Source organism: Paramisgurnus dabryanus, chromosome 12 (assembly GCF_030506205.2).
Source record: "Paramisgurnus dabryanus chromosome 12, PD_genome_1.1, whole genome shotgun sequence".
NCBI classification, from domain to species: domain Eukaryota; kingdom Metazoa; phylum Chordata; class Actinopteri; order Cypriniformes; family Cobitidae; genus Paramisgurnus; species Paramisgurnus dabryanus.
Window position 1 is genome coordinate 14,419,765 of NC_133348.1, and position 16,722 is coordinate 14,436,486.

The 16,722-nt window shown below is 39.5% G+C and overlaps 1 protein-coding gene across 1 annotated transcript; it reads right to left on the reverse strand.

Moving 5' to 3' along the window:
* Positions 1–11,589: 11,589 nt before the first annotated feature.
* Positions 11,590–14,575, reverse strand: lratd1 (LRAT domain containing 1). Its single transcript, XM_065256757.2, has 2 exons — positions 14,447–14,575; positions 11,590–14,073 (listed from the first exon to the last, which is right to left on the reverse strand). The coding sequence occupies exon 2, from the start codon at positions 14,034–14,036 to the stop codon at positions 13,263–13,265; it is 774 nt and encodes a 257-aa protein (XP_065112829.1). The 5' UTR covers positions 14,037–14,073; positions 14,447–14,575; the 3' UTR covers positions 11,590–13,262.
* Between the last annotated feature and the right edge of the window lie 2,147 nt (positions 14,576–16,722).

The window sequence follows — 16,722 nt, forward strand, 5'->3', positions numbered from 1 at the left end:
GTCGATCTCTGGGTCTGGCGGTAGCACTTTTAGCATAGCTTAGCATCATTCATTGAATTTGATTAGACCATTAGCATAGCGCTAAAAAATGGCTAAAGAGTTTTGATATTTTTCCTATTTAAAACTTGACTCTTCTGTAGTTACATCGTGTACGAAGACAGACAAAAAAAGTTGCAATTTTCTAGGTCGATATGACTAGGAACTATACTTTCATTCCGGCGTAATAATGAAGAACTTTCCAGCTGTACCCGAAAATAGTCCCCAGCTAGGTAACTTTAAGGGCCCTATTTTAACGATCTAAGCGCATTGTCTAAAGCGCACAGCGCAACGTCTAAATGGGCGTGTCCGAATCCACTTTTGCTAATTTAACGACGGGAAAAATGGTTTTTGCGCCGAGCGCATGGTCGAAAAGGGTAGGTCCTATTGTAATGGGAGTATTTTGGGCGTAACGTGCAGTAAACAAATGAGAGTCACAGCTCTCATCCCCTTTAAAAGCCAGTTGCGCTGGCGTTATGTCTAATCCCTATTTAGATGACGGACTTCGTAAACTGAAAAACTAAGCGGAGGAAGAAGATCCCCAGTTTAAGATTAATGTTAAATAATTGTGTTGTTTTTCACTTGTATTGAAATTGTTATTTTTTTATTAAAACCTTTAAAACCCGTTTTCTTTTAGTCATGGAAGTAAAAAGCAGGCTTGTAATTGCTTTAAATGTATGGCTATCCAATATCATCAAAAAATAATTTACAAGTATGTAAGATAAGGTTTGTACTCTAAAAATACTTTATTTGTAACAAACAGGAGATAAAGAATTTACAAACGGCTCTCCGCACGTTTCAGCACTTTGGACAGCGGGTTTTTTAGCAAAGAGTTTTTTTTAAGCATTACTTAAAAATGTTTCTCATCTCACCATATCCACAGGTACAGAGTCATCATATACAATAAATACGTGAGGTAGCATTAAAAAAAAAAACATTTAAAAACAGATGCATTTGTTTAAAGCAAAGCATTTATTTACTTACCAGGCTGCAGGTAAAGCAGCTCTTTGCGCCTTCTAACGTCTCATAATTAGTCCTCATTTATGTCCAAGAGACTCAATAATAATCTTTTACATTCAATCCTTTAATCTTTCATATTTAAAAGCATTTTTGTGCTGCTGCGCATTATGTACCTTGTGATAAGCAAACCCGCGTTGTCCTCCCGTGTATAGGCGCATTTTACTAATGCGCTCTTTAAATAACATAAAACACATTGCGCCATTGACTTTAGACTTTAGACCAGGTTTTTGTTGGTCAATGGCGTAGTCTATTTTAGTTGCCTCAAAATAGCAACGCGCCAACAATGCGCCTGAACACACCTCGTTTTCAGACCAGAACGCCCATGGGTGCAAAAGGGGGCGCAAATGCATTTGCTATTTAAACAACGCGGCGCTAAACGTGAAAATTAGGGTGGAAACTAGCGAAAGACACTTTCGTCGCGCATTGCGCTGCATTGCGCCGGGTGTAAGATAGAGACCTTTATGTAACCGGCACTAAGTTACTATTTTCGGGCACTGTGTAATATCATTGCGCTTGCTGCACCTATTGTATGGCAGCAAAGTCTTTGATTATTACGCCAGAATGAGAGTATAGTTCCTAGTCATATCGACCTAGTAAATTGCAACTTTTTTTGTCTGTCTTCGTACACGATGTAACTACAGAAGAGTCAAGTTTTAAATAGGAAAAAAATTAAAACTCTTTAGCCATTTTTGAGTGCGATGCTAATGGTCTAATCAGATTCAATGAACTATGCTAAGCTATGCTAAAAATGGTACCGCCAGATCTGGAGACCGACTGAATGGATTCCAAAACAGTAAAACTTGGATGTTTAACTATAGGGAAGATGGAAAATGAGCCTATTTTCAAAAAAAGTGGAGTGTTTCTTTAACTTCAGTTATTGAAATATGACAGATATATGACAAGTTGCACCCTGTTGCTTGTATATTTTCAAAATTGCTACATAGCCTATGCCCATTATATGCTAAGAGAATATCAATACATAATATTCCATACTGTGAAATTTTTAATACAAATGTTTGATTTCACTGAACAGCTAGCCTCAGACGTGACGTCCACTGATTGTTGGCTGAACATTTAATGCATATGGCACAGTTTTTTTTAGCAGCTTCGAAAGTCGTTCTTTGATTGGTTGAATTATACAGGATTTCCGGGAGACATGTGTTCTTTAACAGTCCACCTGGAAACAACACAAAGCTGAAAAGTTCACAGTAGGCTATTTAAAAGATGTCCATGGGTTAAGCTTAACGCAATTAGAAAAATCGAAAAGAGGCATTTTAACGTGTTTACCATTGTTATTATAGCCTTTAGAAACGTTTGTGAATGAATGATGTATGGGTTGCACACTGGTCTGTTATTGTGGAGACATTTTCTCGCCCCAAAACATGATGAGGCACAAAGCGAAACGTGATTGGTTGCTTTACATGTCAATCACATGGCCTCTTGGGCCATTCAAAATGGCCATGGTTCCCAGACCTTCAGTAGGAAGGTGAGCCTACTGAACCACTGGCTTAGAGGACACACTGTACTTGCAATTGCTTCAACAGTCTCTCACTTCAGTTCATCATTTCCTGCCTTGTTTTCACACATTCATGTGCAACCTGTTCATCAGCCTGTTAGTTTGGTGTGTGAATTCATCTTAAAGCCAGAAATACAGTGCTGCAATACTCACTCTGCAAACACAGCTTAATTTTGCTGAGTAAGCTATGTTACTGCATCAACATCTTCTGATGTTATTAGATCATCGATCATATAAAAATATCTAATCCTAACCCCTAATAGCAATAAATCACAACATACTCCTAAAACTAGAAGAAAAAAAGGTTGATAAAAAGTGTACGAGGCTCTACCCAGCACTAAATCTAACCATGAAATCTGATTGGATGCTTCTTGAGAAGAACAGACTAAGTTGCTATGCACAGCACAGCAGGGTTTAACAGGACATTCCCATTTTTTTGCCGTCCTTTTCCTCTCTCTATCCTTACTATCTCTCTCACTCTCTCGTTTTCTGTGCCCATCTCCATCCAAGCACTATCATTGTTTTGACATTGTCTCTGTGACTTTGACTTAGGTCGAATGTTGTCCTGTGAGGAGCACACAGGGGTTGTCCCCTATAGGACTGAATGATTGTTGTTATAGAGGAGCAACTGATAAAATGCAATGGAGAACGTTCTCATGGTCAAACGACGGTCAAGCTGAGAAATAAATGCAGTGCTTAACCAAGGAGGAGGAGAGAGGGAATGGGGTAAAAGGAAGGAGATAAAGGTTGAGATGAGCATACTGTATGACGATGTGTGAAAAACCGAAGGAGAGAAAAGCAGACAAATGCGTTTTGTGAAAAGATGTTTGTGCACACATTAGATGGCAGGCATGAGATATGTGTTAAATCACAGCACTGAGTGTGCTATTAGCTTTAGCAGAAAGAACAAATAGCCTGAGGGTGTGTGCGCATGGAGATATAAAAAATGCAAAAAGGGATAGAAAACCAAACGCAGAAAAGCTCAGTGGTAGAGAATTGTGTTAGCAGTGTTAACAGCTCAAAAGGTCAAGGGTTCGAACACAGCGAACATACAGGCTTCTGATTTGTGTATACCTTGTAAGGCACTGTAAGCTGCTTTGGATAAAAGCGTCTGCCAAATGCGTAAATTTGTATTTGTAATGGAGCAGGACCAAATACCCTGCTGAAAAAAACAGCATACCAGCAAGACCAGCATATGTTGTGTTTTGGTTCTAGTTAGCTAGTGAACACCAGCTAAACCAGCAACAAACCAGCATCAGCACCAGCATTAGCACCAGCTAAACCAGCACTAAACCAGATATAGCACCATCTAAACCAGCACCAAACCAGCATTAGCACCAGCATCCCATGCTGGACATACCAGCAAGACCAGCATATGTTGTGTTTTGTTGCTGGTTTGCTAGTGACAACCAGCTAAACCAGCATCAAACCAGCACAGACCAGCATAATTCCCAAATGCTTAAACTCACATATCTTATATGTCTCCTCTAAAGTTTTAAAGCTTGACGTTAGGTCGACGTTGGGTTTTGATGTCAACCCAACGTTACATCTGGACGTCAGGCCAATGTTGTGTTTTGATGTCAACCCAACGTTACATCTGGACGTCAGGCCAACGTTGTGTTTTGACATCAACCTGGCGTTACATCTGAATCTCAGGCCGACATTAGATTTTGACGTCAATCCGCTGTTACAGCTTTATGTCAGGCCGACGTTGGGTTTTGATGTCAACCAAATGTTATAGCTTAACGTCAAGCCAACGTTGGTTTTTGACGTTAACCCATCATTGTTTTTTGACGTCAACCCAACATTGTTTTTTAATGTCAACACGACATTAGATCTGGAAGTCAGGCCGAAGTTGGTTTTTGACATCAACCCAACGTTATAGCTTGACATCAAGCCAACATTGGTTTTTGATGTTAACCCATCGTTTTTTTTTTTATGTCAACCAGAAATAACATCTGGATGTCAGGCCGATGTTGGGTTTTCAAATCAATCCGCCGTTACAGCTTTTCGTCAGGCTAATTTTGGTTTTTGACATCAACCCAACAGTGCTTTTTAACATCAACCCGACATTACACCAGGAAGTGAGGCCAAAGTTGGGTTTTGACATCCACCCAATGTTATAGCCTGACATCAAGCCAATGTTGTTTTTTGACGTTAACCCATCGTGGTTTTTTGACGTCAACCCAAAATTACATCTGTAAGTCAGTCTGGCATTAACCTGACGTTACATCTGGATGTCAGGTTGACGTTAGGTTTTGATGTGAATCCAACGTTACAGCTTTACATCAGGCCGACGTTAGGTTTTGATGTCAACCCAACGTTACATCTGGTTGTCAGGCCGACGTTGGATTTAAACATCAATCTGATGTTACAGCTTTACATCAGGCCAATGTTGGGTTTTGACATCAACCCAACGTTATAGCTTGATGTCAGTCTGACAATAGTCTTTGGGTGAAGCTGTCACGGGGGCAGTACCCTTTAAAAGGGTCCTAGTATGTGACATTTAGGTACAGATATGTATATATTTGGTACCAATATGTACCTGTGAGGTATTAATAAGAACTCTTTAGGGTGGTGTCCTGGACAGGGATTAGCTTAAACCAGGACTAGGCCTTAATTTAATAAGGAAATATAACTAGGTTTAACAAACATGCCTTACTTAAAACATTACTTGTGTGCATTTCGAGGCAAAACGAAGGGCACTGATGTATTTTAAGATATGTCAGTGCAAGTTGTTTTCAATTTGGACAGCTCTAACATTTATTTCAGTCTAGGACTAGTCTAATCCCTGTCCGGGAAACTGCCCCATTAGGAATAAATGTGTACTTTTTAAAAGGGTACTTCCCCAGTGACATCTAGAGACCAGTTTTTGGACATTTTTCCGGCAGTGTATTCTAATTACCCCTAAAAACTTGTGGAAGTAGATCTGAGAAAAAGTGGAGACTTAATTGAAACAGTTAAAATTAACACTCTTAAAAATAAAGGGGCTTTTCACAGCGATGCCATTTTAGCTTCTCCAGAGACCCTTTTAGTCAAATGTTCCTAATAAAACCATTTTATTCTTACTTTCTAATAGTCTGTTTCCCACTACAAATAACCTGTTCTGCAACAGGATGTTAAAGGTTCTTTATGTAACATACAGGTTTTTTTAAGAATTACATACAGTATACATAAATGGTACTTATTAGGAACTTTTTAAAGGCCCCCGTCCCAGTGACAGCTTTGGGACTATTTTTGACCATTTTTCTGACAGTGTAAAAGCAATCTCTGAGAAATAAGATGCTAACAATTGAAGCATTGCTTATAAATTACAAATATGTGCCGATGAGTAAAACAATACATAATCCGGAAATTAATATGAAAGGGAGAGAGCGAGATGGTATTGCATTGTTTGTAATGCAGCCCAACAGAGAGACGCTACCTGAAGCAGTGAATCTAATCCTGTACCTCAGACTCTCATTAGCTCAGAGACAGAGAGAGCAGGTGAAATATGAGACCTGCAGTGGAAACTTATGGGCACAACTATGTGTGTGTCTGTGTGCCGGTGCCTAAACAGCTAAATTAAGTTTCCTCTTGATTTGTAATGCTCACATTTCACAACGACAACACCAATTAAATCTGTATAATATTAGTAGAGGTGATGCTTAATATGTTGACATAACAGAAAAAATGTAAATGCTCGGATATTGCTCTTTCGTAGCCCAGGAGACTAAATTAAGTTCTTAGTGGGGTTATGCAAAATCGACTAGTTGATGGCATACCTTAATCACTAGTCAGTCAAGAAAGTGCTTGCTGGTTTTAGATGCACCTGACCCAGATTGAAAAAGTTTCTTAAAGGAATATTCCATTTTCTTAAAAGAAAAATCCAGATAATTTACTCACCACCATGTCATCCAAAATGTTGATGTCTTTCTTTGTTCAGTCGAGAAGAAATTATGTTTTTTGAGGAAAACATTGCAGGATTTTTCTCATTTTAATGGACTTTAATAGAGCCCAACATTTAATACTTAACTCAACACTTAACAGTTTTTTTCAACGGAGTTTCAAAGGACTATAAACGATCCCAAACGAGGCATAAGGGTCTTATCTAGCAAAACGATTGTCATTTTTGACAATAAAAATAACAAATATAGACTTTTAAAGCACAACTTCTCGTCTAAATCCGGTCCAGCGCGACCTAACGTAAATGCGTAGTGACGTACGGAGGTCACGTGTTACATATATAAAACGCACATTTGCGGACCATTGTAAACAATAAACTGACACAAAGACATTAATTAGTATCAGTTGACATACAACAACGTAGGAACGGTCCTCGTTCTCAACACTTGTAAACACTGGGGCCGAGTTTCGCGTTCGTCCTCTGTGACCTCTTGACGTCATGACGTATTGCGTGGGGTCACGTTGGCGCATCACGACCGGATTTAAACGAGAAGTTGTGGTTAAAAAGTGGATATTTTTTATTTTTCTTGTCAAAAATGACAATCGTTTCGCTAGGTAAGACCCTTATGCCTCGTTTGGGATCGTTTAGAGTCCTTTGAAACTCAGTTGAAAAAAACTGTTAAGTGTTGAGTTAAGTATTAAATGTTGGGCTCTATTAAAGTCCATTAAAATGAGAAAAATCCTGCAATGTTTTCCTCAAAAAACATAATTTCTTCTCGACTGAACAAAGAAAGACATCAACATTTTGGATGACATGGTGGTGAGTAAATTATCTGGATTTTTCTTTTAAGAAAATTTAATATTCCTTTAAGGTGCGTTTTACATCGGCATTCTTGCATTCAAAAACAATTACGTTATGCAACCTAAAAGAATTAATGCAGGGGTCTCGAGACATGCTTCAAAATGTTGGACTACTATTATTTTTAACATTTCAATGTCTTACAGGAACCATCAGCATCCATAAAACAGTGTTTATTGCAGGAAAACCATGCAAGACATGATGCAACATCTAAAGATGCCTGTCTTTGTATGTAATTTGTAAGATTGAAGGGTAAGTGCTTTAACAGAGATAAATATAAAGACTCTTCTGAGATGGTCCTATTGTTATTTAGGCTATTAAAATATCTAATAGCCACAAATTGTAGGATAATAGATGGTTATTGGAAAGCTAGATGATTATCCATTGTGACACATTCCTGTTTTGTTTAGGCATCAACTGTGTCTCAAATGTTTTTCCTAGATTTTTTTCTGGATACAAATGAGTTCCTGTAGCTCAACTGGTGTGTTAGCAGCACAAAATCTATAAATATATATATATAAAATCTATACCTTGAATGCACTGCTTGGGATAAAAGCATCTGCCATATGCATAAAAGTAAATGTCGCCATATAGGCCAACCACAGTACTGGAAAATTTAACAGCCTAGAAGATACAACATTTAGGTCTGCATCCCAGAATTCTCCACTTTCTGCTACAGTGCCTCATATAAACCTTTTCTCCATTCCCAAACCTCACCAGTACCTGTGATATCTGTCTCCCCCTCAATCTCACTTTTTCCCCTGCAACTACACAGAGCGGTCTGAAGTCGCATCACAAAGAACAGGCCTTCTCTGATCCAAACCTTAAGAGAGATTTGTAAGAGATTGCTCCATTTTTCTAAGGAGACCAGTCATTTTTCATGAGGCAGGTTGTTTTTCCCCTGCCATCCCTGCCCATGTTCACCACACGGTTAAGGAGACTGGAAGAAGAGCAAAAGCTTCAGTAATTGGGTACAGAGTGAGAACCTTGGCGTGGCCTTGTGTTAGCCTAGTCGTAGTGAAGCAAATATAGAAGTAGGTCTACTGCTAACAGGGGAGACCTGCAGAGTGCAGGCGAGGATCAGACGAGAACCTTAAGAACACAAAGCATTAACATAATGAGGCTGTCATGGGCTGTGTAAACAGTGTAGCTCATTGTTCCACAGGTGCCACAACATCTCCAAAAGTGCGTCTAGCTCACAGCGGCTGGTGCCGCCGTCTCTATTCATTCAAAACAGGTCCGCGTGCACTCTTGACGCCACGATCGATAGTGCAAAATAACGCTTTATGCATTCGAAATGCAAGTCTAAGCTGGCCACTTGCCTCAAACGCTACATTGTGATTTTGTTGAGTCATTGTAGATGGTTTCTGTTACTTGCATTTTCATCAGACAGCGGTCTCTAATGCAAAACTATGATGTGCAAAGTGCTGGATTCTGCATTTTATGTGACCCTGTCTGTAAAATCCAGGCTAAAGTCACTTAAAGGGACATTGCACTTTTTTTGTAAATATGCTCATTTTCCAGCTCCCCAAGAGTTAAACATTTGATTCTTACCATTTTGGAATCCATTCAGCTGATCTCCGGGTCTGGCACTAGCACTTTTAGCGTAGCTTAGCATAATCCATTGAATCTGATTACACCATTAGCATCGCGCTAAAAAATACCCAAAGAGTTTAGATATGTTTCCTATTTAAAACTTGACTCTTCTGTAGGTACATTGTGTACCAAGACCGACAGAAAATTAAAAGCTGAGATTTTCTAGGCAGATATGGTTAGGAACTACACTGTAAAAAAATTCTGCAGAAATTACTGTATTACTGAGTATTACTGGCAACTAGCTGCAGTAACTTACTGTAGATGTTACATTTATGTAACAGTTTGTTCAAAGTTAAATGAACATGAAACATTTTCAGTCTTTCTCTTCTTCTACAGTAAATTACTGGCAACCAGCTGCATTATTACAGCAATTTTTTTACAGTGAACTGTCGTAATAATCATTGACTTAGCAATTGTTACATGGCTGCAGCAGGCATAGTGATATTACGCACTGCCGAAAATAGTCCCCTTGGTTACTTTCAGTAGCAGGGGACTATTTTCGAGCAGTGCGTAATATCACTACGCCTGCTGCAGCCAAAGTCCTTGATTATTACGCCAGAATGAGAGTATAGTACCTAGCCATATCTGCCTAGAATATCACAACTTTTAATTTTCTGTCGATCTTAGTACACGATGTAACTACAGAAGAGTCAAGTTTTAAGTAAGAAAAATATTGAAAGTTTTTGGGTATTTTTTGCCCGATGCTAATGGTCTAATCTGATTCAATAGATTGTGCTAAGCTATGCTAAGTGTGCTAGTGCCAGACTTGGAGATCAGCTAAATGGATTCCAAAATGGTAAGAATCAAATGTTTAACTCTTGGGGAGCTGGAAAATGAGCATATTTTCAAAAAAAGTGGAATGTCCCTTTAATCTAATATGGGAATTAGGAGCATCCAAGTTTGGTTTCACATGGATTGGCCATACTCAGTTATATTTTTACATTATGTAGGATGCTTTTATGTAGAAAACCATAAATCACAATATAAATGACTTTAACCGCGTATTCACAGGCAGGGTCACATATGACCCAGAGTCATACTACTAATTTTAGATACCCTGCACAACGTGCATCCGACCATATCACTCATTATCAGTCTTTTAGCAGTACTGAACCATTCTGAATATGCTATAAAAATAACAGATTATCATGATTATGTCTTCTTCATACAGATGTTCCTTACATGAAGGTAATGTGGCAGAACAGTGGTACAGTAATGATGTCAGATGGTAACAATTAATCATTCAAATATTCACATGCACATACATGTTTTAGTACTTCAAGGTATGCGAAAGCTATAATATAATGATAATTGTAATATAAATTACTTGTTATTAAAATGAACTGTCTAATACCCATACTCAGTAAGTGATATTTGTGACATCCAAGCTAAAGTCATTTTACATAAAATCATACTAGATAATGTAAAGAATATCTTAGAGTTAGGTCATGTCAAGGATTGAAATTGAATTATCCTAATCTCATATTTATATTATGAGACTAGCGTGGATTTCACAGACAGGGTTACATATGCACCTTGCTTTCCACAACAAGCGGATCATGTAAAATCTTTTACACTGCTGTGAAACGTGATTGGCAAAATGAAAAATAAGCACAAAGGAGCCTCATCTGCTAAATTTCCCCTCTCTTCCTCGGGCCACAATAGCAGCTAACCTGCTGGTTTAAATGAGGATCCGACTGAAGCTGAAAGGGAGGCAGGATTTCTGTGGAGCACAGATGCTATGCATAATTCTGCCACAGCAGAAGCAAATGTGTTATTCTTAGTGGTTTAATCAACAAAAAACAACCAGCTCTCAGTTAAAGAGGTTGGATATCCATTCATTTTCTCCCCAGGCTTTTAAGTAAAACAATATTCAGTAGGCACAATCTAAATGACTGGCTTAGGTTACCCCACGTAACAGGTTATGAAGTGTGACTGAAACACACAGAGACATGGGGAGGCGCACATATGGCATATCAGTGAGAGACAGACTTTGTTCAGGCTAAAGATACTCTGCTAGGCTTATGTTGGCAACATCATCTCCCACTGAGGTTTCATCTTTGTCCTCATTCTCCACATATAGCCTGCTGCCCTACTATCCTAAATTTCTTTGTAAAAGGAATCAGTGCAGGTGATAGATACATGCTGTCTAAATCCCATCGTAGTCCTTTGTACTTTTTGTTAGTGGTAAATAAGCAAACGCTTTCATTTCAGCAATACAAACGTGTAATCACAACTCTGAGCAAAATGTCACACGAATCAGGTTTTTAAGGAAAAAAATGTTGTGGAGATGGACTGGAAATCAACGGAAATGACTGTTACCAACCAAGACAATGAATCTGTGTGTGATTCATTAGTGTGTGTCAAAACAAAGCACACACTAACAAGGCCAAACCTGTTGCTTCAACAGAACTCATCTGACAGTTGGTGTGCAATATTTCCTAAGCCTTTAGAAACCTGCTGCACTTGTTTTCTTTCAACCGCTTTCCATATTAACGGCTCAGACTGGCGCACCTGACACAGCATGTTGTGTATGACGAAGACCCGTGATTAAGATTAAGACCTAGAATGAATGAACATACATGTTTACTTAAATCTAAATGGGAACATGTACTTCAATAGTTTAATATGGGGCTAAGCCTAAACAGAAAACTGCATTGTTAAAGTAAAATAAAAACATTTATTCATAAAGTTGTTGTTTTTTTTACAAACGAGTACATCCCAAATGTCCTCACAGCACCATTTTGGCAAATTTCCCCCAAAGGATTGTTTTTGTACACATAAACACAACATTGTAAAAAATGATGTTTATGTAATAAGCAATATTTTTAAGTTTTAGCAACTCATCAAAATTTAAAATAGCTGAAATGACTTGAACAGCCAATTTGATCAAACAAACATTTAAGGCAGCAAGTTTTTTTTACAGTTTACAAAGAATAAGACTCATGATAAACGTGAAATAAACAGAAAGAAATGAAGACGGCACCAAATACTAAAGTCTCTCTGCATGATCTAAAATGGAGGGTATAATGAGTAAGCCATAGTAAACACAAAGCTGATATTGTTACATTGTGCTTTACAATCCACCTTTAACCTGCAGCTCTTATAAAGCACCAAGACAAACCTGTTAACATGGACAGCCTTGCTTCAGGTGCAAAGTGATTTTCCGAATTACTTGTTAGTGTTGGCAAGCAGGAGCCCTGTAAAGGGTCCAGCCGCACGGACCTGCGGGCCAATCAAGCCCCATTGAACATAAGGCATAACTGATCCCAGCTGCAGTCTACGGCCCCTAATAGGCAAACAAACAGAGCATGACCATATTTACTGGTGTTGGAGCTACAGCACTCCCATTACTTAATGCAAACCTTGCAGCCAAAAAAGTAGACTGCAGTTAAATTAGATGTATGGCTTCCACAAGCAGTGCAATTATAAATTGGATATGTGTAATGTAAGTACATATAAAAAAATGAAACAGCTTTTTAAATTGTCATGACTTTTATCCCAAATCTCTCCTAAGAGTCTAAGTTAGAAACGCACCAATGATCATCAACAATGGCCAGGAACAAAAGCCCCTTGTCTCCATGCATCAACAACTGCCCATAAGGCATACATACTAATGCGCCAATGTTAACAAATGACCTCCCTGCTGGCGTTAATAAATACCCTTAATTCAAAATAGAAATGGTCAAAGCTGTGGACAACACAGTGAGTTGATAAATGAATTATAATGCATTAGGCACTCGCGTGAGGCTGGTGGCACATGCTGGCTGACGGTATTTTACGCAGGGAAAACAATACGAAAACCAAAACCATTTTCATAGGGCAATCTACGTTTATTTAAATAAAAACAGTTTTTTTTCAACGTACTAACTGAAATACAAAAATATGGACTCCGAAAACAAAAGAATGTTTGTTTGTAACAGAATGAAAACAAAGGCTCGTCGTGTGTTGCCGCCTGGAGAGGTTTGGAGAGAGTGTCTGGATGCAACTAATGCAGCTGGACAGATGCGCAATAACGCGTTTATTATTAAAGCTCTGGAGTTCAGTAAAATACATTTTAATGCATCCTGGCTCCTTACGCACCATCTGCTGCAGCGCGCACCAGGGTCTTTAGGGCTCGGGTGCGAATTTACGGGGCGGCATTCGTTCATGTGATGAGGGCTCACCTTATTTATATTTTAAGCTTTTTCCTTTTTAAAGGTAAATGACTTTAGGGCTGGCCGTCGGCGCGCACACCATAACCAGACGGGGCGTTGTCTTTGCCAAAATGTACCACGCGAATGCGCACAGCCCTTCGAAAGTCTTGCAATAAAGGTACGCTGCCCTTGTATAAGGCATGCAGAGTCCCGATCATTCCTTTCCGTTTACCAGCGACAGAATCCCACTGGCGTCCACCCGCCGTCTTTCCCGTATCATCTCCTCCAAGCTGCGGAACATGAGCGTGTGCGCGGTGCTCTCGGACAGGTGCACCTTCAGAAAGTACCGCTGGTCGACCGAGTGCACCTCCCCGCCCGCTTTAAACTCCCGTTTGCCGAAACGGCACCAGGCGGCGAAACTTTCCGAGTTCGTCCAGGAAATCTCGCCGCTGCTGAGACCCAGGTGCCCGCTCGCGTTCTGCATCACCAAATCGGCGGGCAGAGGCCGGTACCGGTACCGATTGTTTACTATCCTGCCCTGCCGACCACAGCTGATCTCAAACAAGCTGTCTTTGCGGATCTCGCCTTTGTATAGGTGTATAACCTGGTCCTCCCCATCAAATATCGCCCAGTGCGGCGGTTGCGCGTTGGCCACTAACTCCAGTAGGTCTCCGGGTTTGCACATGGTTAACAAAGTTTTCACCGAATAAACATTCAGGTCCTCGTTTTCTCGCAATTTGGAGTATATACATTCCTGACAGCAGAACGCCGAGTACTCGATTTCATTGAGCGCAACCGGACCGTCTTTGCTCGGACTGTTGTTGTCTTTAAAGCTATCCGACTGGGATCTATCGTCCAATTCTTCCTCCTCATCGGAAAAGAAATACGCCACGCCAACACGCAACTCGTCCTTCTCGATTCCAGATGGATCCCCGGTGGGTAGCTCGCTGTAGTTCAGGTGGGTGATCCGGTCCAGTTGGTTTCCCATCAATAACAGGGCAAAGGAGAGACATGGAAAACTGCTTCTGAAATGCGAACATGAGAGTTATGAGAGTACAAGCGAGGCTTGAGGGAAAACCAAGCGAGCTGGCTACCTAGACAGCATTTTTGGGAATCACGCATGCACCCAAAACAATTCTGGTTATGCAGACAGCTCGCATGGTTTTGAGACACATTCATAAGACTCACCATAAAATAAACATAAACTGCGCATCTGGATGCGTAAATCCAACTCGCAGCACAAAGAAGCGAAGGGCGAGTCAATGTTTAACAACTTAACAACATCGCGCACATCCCACTGTTAAAGTAAACAGGTTACGAGAGAGATAGCGAAGTACATTACGCGACTAGAGACGTGTTATAAGCTGTACCTCTAACGAATAAATACATGATGGATACCTGCGTATTTCCCCAGGACTACAGCTAATGGTCCTTTCACTCCATCGGTGCTTGCGCCTTGTGTATCCAGCAAGGTCTCCAAACAAACGCTTTGCCCTTCTGGCACCTCCCCTATATGTTTCCTCCAAGGTACACTGGATCTTTTACACTTCGCACCACCTCACTTTAAATAGTCAAGAAAACTCCGCCCCGACCAGCAGATCCTGCCCTCCTGACGCCGATTGGTTCAGAACCCTCATAAAAACTTAGACCTTTGCTCTGAGGCTTATAATGTTACAGCTGTTTGTGTTGTTCACAATCCTCGAGACCCTAAGGGGTTGACAGGTATTTCAAAATAGTCCAATAGTACACAGGCTGGAAAAGAGAAGGGTTGAGATATTTGTTATAAGTAATGTTTGACCTGAGTGGTTGGTTGGCTTTGTCAAAACAAGTTAAGTTTTATATTTGCTTGGAGGCACTTACAGTCTTGAATATAAACAATCTATATAATCTTTCAAATAAAAATTCTAAAAGGGTTGTCATGGATCAGGAACAGTTCTGTGAATACATCTGTGGAAATATGATTGGTTCCTTATGGAACAAAACAGCCTGATCTTTAAGGAATCACTATTTTTTTTTAAAGATTATGTAGATATCTGACAGGATTTGGATATGCAGACGCCTCAAAAAACAGCAGCTCTGCTATGTTTTTTCTCTGCTGTTTTTCTTCTGTCAAGGAGTAGAGCTCATAATCCTTCCTTTTTCCCACACACACATAACACACAGGTTCATATCCGTCATGAGGCTCGGACAGTCAAGAGACTTAATTCCTTTCGGCATCGTGCAGCCACTCATAATCAAGAGAGCTGAAATGAAATTCCTGCACACACAAAATATTGACAATACATGGCATAGATGTTCTCGTGCTACCATAACATGCCATATGCCAGACACAGGAGCGCATATACCCACAAAAATTATGCACTTGACTGTGTGTGGGAGGTTTGATGTTAGAATGATTTAGTTTATAATTATTCGGCCAAGACAGATCCAATTATCCTCCCATGAAATGGATTGGCCTCGTGTCTCTGTAATACACCCATTGGTGGTTATGTCTGACCGCGTGTTTAATATGTATAGATGCGCTGCGTATGTGTGTGACGGAGAGAGAGAGAGATAATCTATTTGAAAGGCAGACGGAGAATAAGGTACCCTTTAAGAATCCTGATGCTTTGGCACACACACATAGGTAAATGTTGTACTGTAAATACAGGTTCAGACATAAGACACATGTCAGGAGATTTATTTAGGTGTTAGGTATATGAATACTGTCAGTGTGCAACTGGCTTAGAGAAATGGAAAGAAATGGATCAGAGGGATGTGAGGAAAACAAAAGGTACAATGCACAATATCCATCGGAATTTCCCACTTTATACTGAAATGCACAGAGACAAGAATATTTGCAAACAAGCACACTGTAATCAAATAAGAGCACCAGGGAAAACAAGTCAAGCGTAAACAAAGGAAATGAAGAAAGTGGAATAAGATGAGAGTAGGAAAACGAAAAAACAAAAACAGGAGAAAATGACTTTCTGTAGCAATGGCCATGTGACAGACTTACATTCAATATATCCAATAAGGCCTTTAGGCTTAGACAAAGCTGTGGGCTTTATATAAAATATGTCCAAGATAACTAATCATTTTATATATAATCTTATGAGTTTGGATATTGCATTTGTGTGTGGTCCGCTACCAGCATGCAAATCAACACACTATGTTATTGTCTTTCAGGTATTGTGTTTTTAGCTTAAAAAATCTTTTAGTTGTTGTTATTATAAAAAATCTGTTTTTATTATTCTGGATTACTGCATGAAGTGAAAATATTGTAATATATACACTGGAGTCCAAAATTAAATTGAAAGAAATGAAAATCCAGGACAGTAAAATCCCTTTTCTTTATATCTGTAAATCATGGATCTTTAAACTTTAATAGGCATAGGACCCCTGAAAGGGACAGTTTACTCAAAAATGAAAATTCTTTTTTTATTTATTCATCCTCATGCTGTTCTAAACCTGTATGAGTTTCTCAATTCTGTTAAACACAAAATAATATATTTTGATAATTTATGGTAAGCATATAGTAGACTGTACCCATTGACTTCCATAGTAGGAATAACAAATACTAGGGATGTCCCGATCAGGTTTTTTTGCCCTCGAGTCCGAGTCCGAGTCATTTGATTTTGAGTATCTGCCGATACCGAGTCCCGATCCGATACTTCTATAATACATTAAAAAAA

What these genes read in the sequence shown, in the direction of transcription:
- lratd1 (XM_065256757.2), bottom strand. Translation starts at nt 14,036, where the DNA reads ATGGGAAACCAACTGGACCGGATCACCCACCTGAACTACAGCGAGCTA.